The sequence below is a fragment of the Notolepis coatsorum genome (genome assembly GCF_963971535.1).
Source record: "Notolepis coatsorum genome assembly, chromosome: 3".
In the NCBI taxonomy this organism is placed as follows: Eukaryota; Metazoa; Chordata; class Actinopteri; order Aulopiformes; family Paralepididae; genus Notolepis; species Notolepis coatsorum.
Window position 1 is genome coordinate 5,208,840 of NC_140167.1, and position 14,942 is coordinate 5,223,781.

The 14,942-nt window shown below is 37.2% G+C and overlaps 1 protein-coding gene across 2 annotated transcripts in view; it reads right to left on the reverse strand.

Moving 5' to 3' along the window:
* Positions 1 to 14,942, reverse strand: part of ldah (lipid droplet associated hydrolase) — a 58,209-nt gene that overhangs the window by 32,006 nt on the left and 11,261 nt on the right. Inside the window, exon 2 of one of the 2 annotated variants that reach the window (XM_084309442.1) lies at positions 4,509 to 4,664. In XM_084309442.1, the coding sequence (XP_084165568.1) occupies positions 4,509 to 4,653 (145 nt within the window). In that variant the 5' untranslated portion in view covers positions 4,654 to 4,664. The remainder of the gene's footprint in view (positions 1 to 4,508; positions 4,665 to 14,942) is intronic. The other variant, XM_084309443.1, reaches the window with a different exon arrangement.

Sequence of the window (14,942 nt, forward strand, 5' to 3'; positions counted from 1 at the left end):
GAGGGAGAGAGAGAGAGCAAGAGAGAGGGAGAGCAAGAGAGAGAGCAAGAGAGAGAGAGAGCAAGAGAGAGAGAGCAAGAGAGAGGGAGAGCAAGAGAGAGAGCAAGAGAGAGAGAGAGCAAGAGATAGAGGGGGAGAGAGAGGGAGGGAGAGGGAGAGAGAGAGAGAGGAGGGAGAGAGAGGTCAGATAGAGGGAGAGGAGGGAGAGAGAGGGGTCAGAGAGACACGAGGGGGGAGATAGAGAGAGAGAGAGAGAGAGAGAGAGAGAGAGAGAGAGAGAGAGAGGGGAGGGAGAAAGAGAGAGAGGGAGAGAGATAGAGGGGGGAGGGGGAGAAAGAGAGTGAGGAGGCTGAAACAATAGGTGGGACAATACAGTAGGTTAACCCTTTCACTGCCACACGTCAAAGGGTTAACCCTTTCACTGCGACAATACAGAAGGTTAACCTTTCACTGCGACAATACAGAAGGTAAACCCTTTCACTGCAACAATACAGAAGGTTAACCCTTTCACTACCACACTACCAAAGGGTTAACCCTTTCACTGCGACAATACAGAAGGTAAACCCTTTCACTGCGACAATACAGAAGGTTAACCCTTTCACTACCACACTACCAAAGGGTTAACCCTTTCACTGCAACAATATAGAAGGTTAACCATTTCACTGCCACGTGTCAAAGGGTTAACCCTTTCACTGCCACACTACAGACGGTTAAATATTAAGTTGAACATAGCCTATAGCCTTACCTTGGACTCTAGAAGTTGAACATAACCTAGCCTCATGAGGATCAGTATTTATTTATTTAGTATATATCTAGTTCAAATGTCTATAACTGAGACCCGAGTACTATATCTCGTGCTTCCATGTCAATGGAAAAATTACAATAAACATAACTTTGACTTTTTGACCTATGGCAGTGCTTTACATCGTGTCTCTAACACGGTACAGTGTGAAAGTAAGGGGGGGGGGGGGGGGGGGGGGTTAACTGAAGTGAACCGTCCTGATAAGAAGTGTGTCTCGGGGCTGAACTACGGTCAGCCTTGTTGTCGCAGGAAGATCAGTGGATTGGAGGTAAACAAACAAACCGCTCTGACTGATGATGACTCAGCAGAACGCGCAGGTTAGCTAATGTTGTCAAGGTCTACGCAGGCACCTGTTAGCGGCTAATAAGATTACCCATCTCCTTTGCCAAAAACACAAGCTTCCATTAGCTCTGCTTTTCCAAATCGCCGATAACCATTCACTGATTTACACACGCACACAAAAACACACACACACACACACACACACACACACACACACCCGCACACCTGTGAGCACTTGAGGTCCGTCTCGTGGGTCTGACACAGAGGTCACCGCTGTGATCGCGGGGAAAAGGGCAGCTCTTCTACAATAACAGCGGCTGCGTCGTCGGCCCATAAAGAGCTCCTTTGAGGGCCGCGCTCGGTGACATTCAGCCCGCGCGAGCGCCAAGTCACCGCAACCTTTCAAAAGGTCAACGGCGCGCGTGACCCCACAACGAAGTTCCCAAAATACAAACACAGAGGGCGTTGACGTGATTGACGCATGAGTGGGATTAAGAGGCGTGTTTGTTTTCCGAGCCTGGTTTTGGGTTTACGACACGTTTCTCCGTCTGGTCTACGCGGGGACGGCGTGCAGAACTCATGCAGGATATGACATCATGCAGGATAAAATTATGACATCATCATGATGCTTGTCGTTCCTCAGCCTCAAGAACCCCTGAAACATCCTGGAGACAAAGGAGCTGGGTCTATATCACTGTTCTCTATATATCTCTGTTGTTCTCTATATCACTGCTGTTCTCTATACGTTTTTTAATCTGCTCCTATGTTTTGTTTATTTTATTTTATTTTATTAATTTTAAATGTTTTTATGTTTTAAACCTTTTTATTCTTATCTTTTTATTTTTATTCATTTGAATGTTTTCTTGTTTTAAACCTTTTTATTCTATTTAGAATTTTGTTTTCCTTCTGCTGTGAAGCACCTTGAGAGTTCACTGAGTTTAAAGTGTGCTATATAAATTAAATCTATTATTATTATTATTATTATTATTATTATTATTATTATTATTATTATTATTATTATTATTATTATTATTATTATTATTATTATTATTATTATTATTATTATTATTATTATTATATCACTGTTCACTATATCACAGGTAGGATGTAGTAAATACAGGAAGTAGTAAATACAGGTATTATATAGTAAATACAGGAAGTAGTAAATACAGGATGTAGTAAATACAGGATGTAGTAAATACAGGATGTATTATTATTATTATTATTATTATTATTATTATTATTATTATTATTATTATTATTATTATTATTATTATTATATCACTGTTCACTATATCACAGGTAGGATGTAGTAAATACAGGAAGTAGTAAATACAGGTATTATATAGTAAATACAGGAAGTAGTAAATACAGGATGTAGTAAATACAGGATGTAGTAAATACAGGATGTAGTAAATACAGGAAGTAGTAAATACAGGATGTAGTAAATACAGGAAGTAGTAAATACAGGATGTAGTAAATACAGGATGTAGTAAATACAGGATGTATTATTATTATTATTATTATTATTATTATTATTATTATTATTATTATTATTATTATTATTATTATATCACTGTTCACTATATCACAGGTAGGATGTAGTAAATACAGGAAGTAGTAAATACAGGTATTATATAGTAAATACAGGAAGTAGTAAATACAGGATGTAGTAAATACAGGATGTAGTAAATACAGGATGTAGTAAATACAGGATGTAGTAAATACAGGAAGTAGTAAATACAGGAAGTAGTAAATACAGGATGTAGTAAATACAGGATGTAGTAAATACAGGATGTAGTAAATACAGGAAGTAGTAAATACAGGATGAAGTAAATACAGGTATTATATAGTAAATACAGGATGTAGTAAATACAGGATGTAGTAAATACAGGATGTAGTAAATACAGGATGTAGTAAATACAGGTATTATATAGTAAATACAGGATGTAGTAAATACAGGATGTAGTAAATACAGGATGTAGTAAATACAGGAAGTAGTAAATACAGGATGTAGTAAATACAGGATGTAGTAAATACAGGTATTATATAGTAAATACAGGATGTAGTAAATACAGGATGTAGTAAATACAGGATGTAGTAAATACAGGTATTATATAGTAAATACAGGATGTAGTAAATACAGGATGTAGTAAATACAGGAAGTAGTAAATACAGGAAGTAGTAAATACAGGAAGTAGTAAATACAGGTAGGATGTAGTAAATACAAGAAGTAGTAAATACAGGAAGTAGTAAATACAGGATGTAGTAAATACAGGATGTAGTAAATACAGGATGTAGTAAATACAGGTAGGATGTAGTAAATACAGGATGTAGTAAATAATACAGGTATTATATAGTAAATGCAGGTAGGATGTAGTAAACACAGATCGAAAGTAGCAGTGTTTCCCATTAATTACTGCGGCCCGCCACAGTCTAATTTGTCCTGCCACAGTTTTATAATGAACCAAAAAAAAAGTATTATCAAAATAATATATATATATTTTTTTTAAGATATAAAGTTTGCCAATAGGGATGTATTAGTAGTATTGGCAGTGGTAGTAGTTGTAATAGTAATCCAGTATATTTTTTTATTTTCTAAAAAAATAAACCAGTTCAACACAGGTAACCACTTTTGCTTCATTTCTTTGATGGCTCAAATGTATGCTCAGAGTCTAGTCGATTTTGTGTTTTGAGCATAAAGTTCATCATAGATCTAGCCTCTTTATTTTTCTCTCAAAGTGCACCAGATTGATGCATTTAACTTTCAAATGTACCAAAAAAGAAAGAAAAGTTCCGGGGGGCCATGCCCCCAGACCCCCCTAGAGGGGCAGAGGTTCACCCACCACAGTCTCACAAGATCCTGTGGGAAACACTGAAGTAGTAAACACAGGTAGGATGTAGTAAACACAGGTAGGATGTAGTAAACACAGGTAGTAAACACAGGTAGGATGTAGTAAACACAGGTAGGATGTAGTAAACACAGGTAGTAAACACAGGTAGGATGTAGTAAACACAGGTAGGATGTAGTAAACACAGGTAGGATGTAGTAAACACAGGTAGTAAACACAGGTAGGATGTAGTAAACACAGGTAGGATGTAGTAAACACAGGTAGGATGTAGTAAACACAGGTAGTAAACACAGGTAGGATGTAGTAAACACAGGTAGGATGTAGTAAACACAGGTAGGATGTAGTAAACACAGGTAGGATGTAGTAAACACAGGTAGGATGTAGTAAACACAGGTAGGATGTAGTAAACACAGGTAGGATGTAGTAAACACAGGTAGGATGTAGTAAACACAGGTAGGATGTAGTAAACACAGGTAGGATGTAGTAAACACAGGTAGGATGTAGTAAACACAGGTAGGATGTAGTAAACACAGGTAGGATGTAGTATCGCCTGACGTTAGGGAGCGGCTCACCTGGTACGAGGAGAAACAGCAGCTTGTGCCCGGCGTGCAGCTGACGGGAGCCCAGCCTGAGCACCTCGGTCGCGGCTCCGCAGCAGTAGAGGAACTCAACCTGCGGCTCCTCGTCTCTGGCCTCCGTCGCCACCGGGGAGTCCATCTCATCAGCTGCTGCAACACAGAGGGACGGCCAGGGCTGAGGCATGCTTTTAAAGGGCCTTTAAAAAGGATACAATTAACTTTTAAAATTAAATTTATATAAAAAAAAATCTGATCCAATATTTATGGCTTAAAACTAAATTCCGACAATTTGTTACACTTTAAATAAAAATAAAAGTGTATTTCTCGATTCAGAACTATTTTATCACGGATGAACAAAACTTTCAATGCGAATGGTTGATTTAAATTTCAAGGACTTCTTAAGCAGCTTGTTAAACAAAATGGGCTGTTTTCAAGGAATTCCAGGCCTCGACTTTTTTTTGGTCCGAAAATCAAGCACTTTAAGCACTTCAAGGACCTTGTGCGAACCCTGATTTATACAACCGCTTTTATCCAAAGCACTTAAATGTGTTCCTCACGTTCACCCGTTCACTCACACCGATGGCGGAGGCGACCGTCAGGAGCAGTTAGGGGGTTATGTGTCTTGCTCAAGGACATTGCGACACGCTGCTTGGGAGGAGCGGGAATCTAACCGGGAACCTTCCGATTACCAGACGACCGCTCTACCTCCTGAGCCACTGTGTCGCCCCGTTAGTTAGGCACAAACCAATACGAAAAGCTGTGCAAGCTGACTGAAGCTCACTTGCCTCACTATGGACTTTTATTGTCTTTTTATACCTATTCTTATGTCTGCACTTTATGCATTGCTTTTATTGTCAACTGTCAATTGTTTTACCCCCAAATAGGCCGTTATTGAAAATAAGAACTTGTTCTTAATTAACCTGCCTATTCAAATAAAGGTTTGATGATGATGATGATGTATGCTCATTTTATGCTTTATACTTGCTGTGAAGCTATTTGAGCTGCAATCCATGTATGAAAGGTGCTCTATAAATAGTTATTATTATTATTATTATTATTATTATTATTATTATTATTATTATTATTATTATTATTATTATTATTATTATTATTATTATTATTATTATTATTATTATTATTATTATTATTATTATTATAATAAATCTATTTTGTGTGCACTGTGAAGTAGGGTTGAGCAAGCCTCAGTCAAGTGTGCCTGTATTAACCCCTTGGGGAAATTCAAGTGTCATAGCAGCACAGGGGGGGGGGGGGCGGGGGGGGGTACAGGTAGGATAAGTAGCAATAATAATAGAACATAGAACAATATGCAAGTAGTAATGATAATAGTGATAACAGTAGTGAGTGGCAGGATCAGACAGTAGTAATAGTGATGGTGGTATGCATGTCCTAAAACAGTGTTTATTATTAAGAGTCAGATAGTCCAGTGTTTATTATTAAGAGTCAGATAGTCCTAACAGTGTTTATTATTAAGAGTCAGATAGTCCTAACAGTGTTTATTATTAAGAGTCAGATAGTCCTAACAGTGTTTATTATTAAGAGTCAGACAGTCCTAACAGTGTTTATTATTAAGAGTCAGATAGTCCTAACAGTGTTTATTATTAAGAGTCAGATAGTCCTAACAGTGTTTATTATTAAGAGTCAGACAGTCCTAACAGTGTTTATTATTAAGAGTCAGATAGTCCTAACAGTGTTTATTATTAAGAGTCAGATAGTCCAGTGTTTATTATTAAGAGTCAGATAGTCCTAACAGTGTTTATTATTAAGAGTCAGATAGTCCTAACAGTGTTTATTATTAAGAGTCAGATAGTCCTAACAGTGTTTATTATTAAGAGTCAGACAGTCCTAACAGTGTTTATTATTAAGAGTCAGATAGTCCTAACAGTGTTTATTAATTAAGAGTCAGATAGTCCTAACAGTGTTTATTATTAAGAGTTAGATAGTCCTAACAGTGTTTATTATTAAGAGTCAGACAGTCCTAACAGTGTTTATTATTAAGAGTCAGACAGTCCTAACAGTGTTTATTATTAAGAGTCAGATAGTCCTAACAGTGTTTATTAATTAAGAGTCAGATAGTCCTAACAGTGTTTATTATTAAGAGTTAGATAGTCCTAACAGTGTTTATTATTAAGAGTCAGACAGTCCTAACAGTGTTTATTATTAAGAGTCAGACAGTCCTAACAGTGTTTATTATTAAGAGTCAGACAGTCCTAACAGTGTTTATTATTAAGAGTCAGATAGTCCTAACAGTGTTTATTAATTATTATTATTATTAAGAGTCAGATAGTCCTAACAGTGTTTATTATTAAGAGTCAGATAGTCCTAACAGTGTTTATTATTAAGAGTCAGATAGTCCTAACAGTGTTTATTATTAAGAGTCAGATAGTCCTAACAGTGTTTATTAATTATTATTATTATTAAGAGTCAGATAGTCCTAACAGTGTTTATTATTAAGAGTCAGACAGTCCTAACAGTGTTTATTATTAAGAGTCAGATAGTCCTAACAGTGTTTATTATTAAGAGTCAGATAGTCCTAACAGTGTTTATTATTACGAGTCAGACAGTCCTAACAGTGTTTATTATTAAGAGTCAGACAGTCCTAACAGTGTTTATTATTAAGAGTCAGATAGTCCTAACAGTGTTTATTATTAAGAGTCAGACAGTCCTAACAGTGTTTATTATTAAGAGTCAGATAGTCTTAACAGTGTTTATTATTAAGAGTCAGATAGTCCTAACAGTGTTTATTATTAAGAGTCAGATAGTCCTAACAGTGTTTGTTATTAAGAGTCAGACAGTCCTACCAGTGTTTATTATTAAGAGTCAGACAGTCCTAACAGTGTTTATTATAAAGAGTCAGACAGTCCTAACAGTGTTTATTATAAAGAGTCAGACAGTCCTAACAGTGTTTATTATTAAGAGTCAGACAGTCCTAACAGTGTTTATTATAAAGAGTCAGACAGTCCTAACAGTGTTTATTATTAAGAGTCAGACAGTCCTAACAGTGTTTATTATTAAGAGTCAGATAGTCCCAACAGTGTTTATTATTAAGAGTCAGACAGTCCTAACAGTGTTTATTATTAAGAGTCAGATAGTCCTAACAGTGTTTATTATTAAGAGTCAGATAGTCCTAACAGTGTTTATTATTAAGAGTCAGATAGTCCTAACAGTGTTTATTATTAAGAGTCAGATAGTCCTAACAGTGTTTATTATTAAGAGTCAGACAGTCCTAACAGTGTTTATTATTAAGAGTCAGACAGTCCTAACAGTGTTTATTATTAAGAGTCAGATAGTCCTAACAGTGTTTATTAATTAAGAGTCAGATAGTCCTAACAGTGTTTATTATTAAGAGTTAGATAGTCCTAACAGTGTTTATTATTAAGAGTCAGACAGTCCTAACAGTGTTTATTATTAAGAGTCAGACAGTCCTAACAGTGTTTATTATTAAGAGTCAGACAGTCCTAACAGTGTTTATTATTAAGAGTCAGATAGTCCTAACAGTGTTTATTAATTATTATTATTATTAAGAGTCAGATAGTCCTAACAGTGTTTATTATTAAGAGTCAGATAGTCCTAACAGTGTTTATTATTAAGAGTCAGATAGTCCTAACAGTGTTTATTATTAAGAGTCAGATAGTCCTAACAGTGTTTATTAATTATTATTATTATTAAGAGTCAGATAGTCCTAACAGTGTTTATTATTAAGAGTCAGACAGTCCTAACAGTGTTTATTATTAAGAGTCAGATAGTCCTAACAGTGTTTATTATTAAGAGTCAGATAGTCCTAACAGTGTTTATTATTACGAGTCAGACAGTCCTAACAGTGTTTATTATTAAGAGTCAGACAGTCCTAACAGTGTTTATTATTAAGAGTCAGATAGTCCTAACAGTGTTTATTATTAAGAGTCAGACAGTCCTAACAGTGTTTATTATTAAGAGTCAGATAGTCTTAACAGTGTTTATTATTAAGAGTCAGATAGTCCTAACAGTGTTTATTATTAAGAGTCAGATAGTCCTAACAGTGTTTGTTATTAAGAGTCAGACAGTCCTACCAGTGTTTATTATTAAGAGTCAGACAGTCCTAACAGTGTTTATTATAAAGAGTCAGACAGTCCTAACAGTGTTTATTATAAAGAGTCAGACAGTCCTAACAGTGTTTATTATTAAGAGTCAGACAGTCCTAACAGTGTTTGTTATTAAGAGTCAGACAGTCCTACCAGTGTTTATTATTAAGAGTCAGACAGTCCTAACAGTGTTTATTATAAAGAGTCAGACAGTCCTAACAGTGTTTATTATAAAGAGTCAGACAGTCCTAACAGTGTTTATTATTAAGAGTCAGACAGTCCTAACAGTGTTTATTATAAAGAGTCAGACAGTCCTAACAGTGTTTATTATTAACACTTTGGGTGCCGGCCAAAAATCCGGAAAATGACTGTGGGTTGCCAGGATTCCTGGACGATTCTAGCATATCTCATGATCTTAGCGGAGCTATTTCTATATTTTATATTATAACTATGGGGAAATGGTTGGGCTCATTTGAAGACGACAAGTTGATGTACACAATGCAAAAAACCGTTTGTTTCTGCATGTCTTCGTTCGTTCACAATTACAAGTTAAAAAACGTCAACAAAAGATAAAAGTGGAGGTAAATTATTTAGAACAGAAGTTACAGGCACTTTTATGAAAGGTGTGCCGGCGGGGTGATAATAGGTACTGAACGTGTTATAAAGCAATTTAGACTGGGATGGATGGATGGATGGTTTGATTGATTGATTGTTTGACAGATTGTTTTATTGGTTTGATTGATAGAATGTTTTATTGTTTTGTTGATAGTTTGATTCATAGATTGATTTGTTTGATTGATTGATTACTTTGTTGGTCATTTGATTGATAGAATGTTTGATTGTTTTGTTGATAGTTTGATTCATAGATTGATTTGTTTGATTGATTGATTACTTTGTTGGTCATTTGATTGATAGAATGTTTGATTGTTTTGTTGATAGTTTGATTCATAGATTGATTTGTTTGATTGATTGATTACTTTGTTGGTCATTTGATTGATAGAATGTTTGATTGTTTTGTTGATAGTTTGCTTGATAGAATGTTTGATTGTTTTGTTGATAGTTTGATTCATAGATTGATTTGTTTGATTGATTGATTACTTTGTTGGTAATTTGCTTGATAGAATGTTTGATTGTTTTGTTGATAGTTTGATTCATAGATTGATTGGTTTGATTGATTGATTACTTTGTTGGTCATTTGATTGATAGAATGTTTGATTGTTTTGTTGATAGTTTGATTCATAGATTGATTTGTTTGATTGATTGATTACTTTGTTGGTCATTTGATTGATAGAATGTTTGATTGTTTTGTTGATAGTTTGCTTGATAGAATGTTTGATTGTTTTGTTGATAGTTTGATTCATAGATTGATTGGTTTGATTGATTGATTACTTTGTTGGTCATTTGATTGATAGAATGTTTGATTGTTTTGTTGATAGTTTGATTCATAGATTGATTGGTTTGATTGATTGATTACTTTGTTGGTCATTTGATTGATAGAATGTTTGATTGTTTTGTTGATAGTTTGATTCATAGATTGATTTGTTTGATTGATTGATTACTTTGTTGGTCATTTGATTGATAGAATGTTTGATTGTTTTGTTGGTAATTTGCTTGATAGAATGTTTTATTGTTTTGTTGATAGTTTGATTCATAGATTGATTGGTTTGATTGATTGATTACTTTGTTGGTCATTTGATTGATAGAATGTTTGATTGTTTTGTTGATAGTTTGATTCATAGATTGATTTGTTTGATTGATTACTTTGTTGGTCATTTGCTTGATAGAATGTTTGATTGTTTTGTTGATAGTTTGATTCATAGATTGATTTGTTTGATTGATTGATTACTTTGTTGGTCATTTGATTGATATGCCTGGCGCTAATGAACAAGTAAGTTTTATAACTACTGGTGTAGGTCCAGACAACATTATTATAAAATACAGAATACTTTACAATGCAAAAAACTTGAAACTTTGATGCCATGAACATTTTTATTGTAAAATATGTTCAATAAACTGGGTGACAAGTCATCAGTACCAACCATTGTTGCTGTGCATTATATGCTGGTAACATTCACAGTATAGGATTATGGTAATTTACCAAGACAATACCTTATAAAAAGTGAACACTGGAGGATAATCAACCATTGTTTCAGTGCATTTAGGAGTTTGTTGGTAACATTCACAGTATAGGATTATGGTAATTTACCAATACAATACCTTATAAAAAGTGAACACTGGAGGATAATCAACCATTGTTTCAGTGCATTTAGGAGTTTGTTGGTAACATTCACAGTATAGGATTATGGTAATTTACCAAGACAATACCTTATAAAAAGTGAACACTGTGATGATAACCAACCATTGTTTCAGTGCATTTAGGAGTTTGTTGGTAACATTCACAGTATAGGATTATGGTAATTTACCAAGACAATACCTTATAAAAAGTGAACACTGGAGGATAATCAACCATTGTTTCAGTGCATTTAGGAGTTTGTTGGTAACATTCACAGTATAGGATTATGGTAATTTACCAAGACAATACCTTATAAAAAGTGAACACTGGAGGATAATCAACCATTGTTTCAGTGCATTTAGGAGTTTGTTGGTAACATTCACAGTATAGGATTATGGTAATTTACCAATACAATACCTTATAAAAAGTGAACACTGGAGGATAATCAACCATTGTTTCAGTGCATTTAGGAGTTTGTTGGTAACATTCACAGTATAGGATTATGGTAATTTACCAAGACAATACCTTATAAAAAGTGAACACTGGCTGATGATAACCAACCATTGTGTCAGTGCATTTAGGAGTTTGTTGGTAACATTCACAGTATAGGATTATGGTAATTTACAAAGACAATACCTTATAAAAAGTGAACACTGGAGGATAACCAACCATTGTTTCAGTGCATTTAGGAGTTTGTTGGTAACATTCACAGTATAGGATTATGGTAATTTACCAAGACAATACCTTATAAAAAGTGAACACTGGAGGATAATCAACCATTGTTTCAGTGCATTTAGGAGTTTGTTGGTAACATTCACAGTATAGGATTATGGTAATTTACCAAGACAATACCTTATAAAAAGTGAACACTGGAGGATAATCAACCATTGTTTCAGTGCATTTAGGAGTTTGTTGGTAACATTCACAGTATAGGATTATGGTAATTTACCAAGACAATACCTTATAAAAAGTGAACACTGTGATGATAACCAACCATTGTTTCAGTGCATTTAGGAGTTTGTTGGTAACATTCACAGTATAGGATTATGGTAATTTACCAAGACAATACCTTATAAAAAGTGAACACTGTGATGATAACCAACCATTGTTTCAGTGCATTTAGGAGTTTGTTGGTAACATTCACAGTATAGGATTATGGTAATTTACCAAGACAATACCTTATAAAAAGTGAACACTGTGATGATAACCAACCATTGTTTCAGTGCATTTAGGAGTTTGTTGGTAACATTCACAGTATAGGATTATGGTAATTTACCAAGACAATACCTTATAAAAAGTGAACACTGGCTGATGATAACCAACCATTGTGTCAGTGCATTTAGGAGTTTGTTGGTAACATTCACAGTATAGGATTATGGTAATTTACAAAGACAATACCTTATAAAAAGTGAACACTGGAGGATAACCAACCATTGTTTCAGTGCATTTAGAAGTTTGCTGGTAACATTCACGTCACATGAACTACAGGGCATATCTTACTTGGTCTCTCGCATCGATGACTGCATTGTCCATTGATAAATGGATGAAGCGCCAGATGATCTGTGGACCAAAAAATATCCAATACATGCTTCCAAAGTATATAAATAATAGGCCAATGGACTGCATTAGAAAAGTGTGGTATGTTACCTACAGTATATACTTTTTTAAACTGGGTGACTGTCAGCAACCATTGGTTCTGTGCAAACGGTAAAAATGAGGGGGGAAAAAGATAAATAAAAAAAAACTATATACACACACAATGCAAATTATGAATGGAGTCGATACAGCTAGATCGCTAACATAACGTCTCATCTGCAAGTGGTCCAAACATGCCTATGCAATATCGACAACCGTGGCCCAAATACATGTGTTCAACGCATTTGTCTTGTACAGAAAACAGTGCAACTACCCATACACTATACTATACTATACTATACTACAATATACTATACTATACTATACTACACTATACTATACTACACTCAGCTAGCTATACTATGTACCGGTACACATGGTTCTGTCTGTATCACACAATGATGGATTATTTAGAAGTAATCTGTACTTCTGTGTGCCGGATTATTTAGAAGTAGTCTGTACTTCTGTATGACAACTAATAAAGAAACTATTTAGAGAAATCCCTCTTTGTGTGGTACAGAGCGAAGCATTTGTCACGATGCAGGGGGACTTTGCACGATGTGCAAAAATATCTGGTCTCACTCCTGATGCCACGCCTACTGCAGACACGACATTTCCTACACGGTAGCTTTCTCTTCGGGGTGGCTTTGTATGCAACCATTACATGCTTCACAAAGCCACCCACTAATCTGCTCTGCGGGTCCCCCAGTGGGGCCCTAGGGTCGACACGCCCCACCTGCTCAGCCCCTGCCTCCTCCTCATCCCCACCCCCTGCCTCCTCCCCTGCCTCCTCCCCTGCCTCCGCCTCCGCCTCCATCTCCGCTGTCACCCCAGGAATCTTCTTCTCCTTACCGTCTGTGTAGGTCCGCGCCACAGCCCTGGTGAACCGGAAGAGGTTGGAGTAATGCCCTTGTGGGTGCTTTTTTTTGTACAAGACAAACGCGTTGAAGATACATATTTGGATCAGATACATCACAAACTTTTTGGTCCACTTTCCAGTCTTACGTGTAACCGGATAGTACGATATATTTTGATCCAGCTGATCGACGCCGTTCATGAATTTATTGTACTCCAGGATTGATGTTGGCTTGAGCATCTCCACCCTCAGCGCTTTGCCCTTCTTCTGCTTCTTCCACACCATCGCCTTTTCCATAGTGTCCTCGTGGAAGCTGCTGATGGTCTTCACGATTCTCTTATCGCGCCATGCCACGATCAGGACCTCCTTGTTGTTGACCGCAATGCGCTCCCCCACACCGATGTCACGTTTGGTAATGTTCTTGATGATGGCTGGCTCGCCCCGGTGCTTCCTGAGGGTACCACAGACGTCGGTCCTCAACTGTCGGAGCCTGGCTGACATACGTACCGAGTTGTAGAAGTTGTCCATGTAGAGCGTATAGCCGGCCCCAGACAGACGTCCAAGCAGACCGACGACCGTGTCCCCCAGGATCGAGCCTTCCCGACAATATGGCTTAAATGAAAAGCAATATCCTGTGCGTGATTCGCACAGGAAGTAGGACTTGATGCCATAGCGGGTGGGCTTGTTGGGGTTGTAGACCCGGAAGGTCAGGCGGCCTCGCCATGCCATCACCCCCTCGTCAATGGCGAGCTCGCGTTCAGGCTGGTACAGCTCCTTGCACCTCGTGTTTACATGGTCGACTACAGGGCGTACTTTGCACAATTTGTCTCTAACCTCCAGGGAAGTATTGTCCGCAAAGTGGAGGAATCGCCAGATCAATTGGAACCTGTTGCGTGGCATGGTATCAGAGTAGTACGGTGTGTACATCATGTCGTCAGTGGTCCACATCTGGTCCACGCGAGGCTTCCGCAGGACACTGCTAAGGAAATGGAGTCCGAGGAACTTCTTCAGCTCCTTCAATGTGAGGGGCTTCCAAAGCAGTGCCCTGCTACTGGTTAGCGTGGGGTCCAGCCGGGCAATGGACTGCTCAGCGTAGAGGTTGGACTGGGCAACAATAGAGTTCAGAAAAGCATCTGTCAGGAACAGATCCATCCATTTCGCAGGCCGGTAAGATCTGAGTGCCTTGGCGTCCTGGAGCAACCCCGGTTGGGCTGTGAAGGGGATCCTTTGAGGCACCCAGCCCTCACGAGACCAGGCATTCTCCTCTTCCTGACGGATCGCAGCCCTGCTCTTCGCTCCTCCACGACCTGTCAATTATACAAATATACTATAACACCCCTACTGTAGACATTCATATGCCACGTAGTTACAAACTGTGTGAGTGAATGAGTGAGTGTGTGTGGGGTTCAGATGTCAGAGCTGGACGTGGTGTGGGGGTCAGAGGTCAGAGCTGGAAGTGGTGTGCAGAGTGAGGCCAACTTACCGCTCTTAGATGTGCGTTTCCGCCCTGCAACAGGTTCCGGCATGTCCAGACTAGCATCCAGTTCTAGAATCACATGATGTAATACATTACACTAGGGCAACGCATTGTCATTGTATTTACCACCATCACCACCAGACCAGGC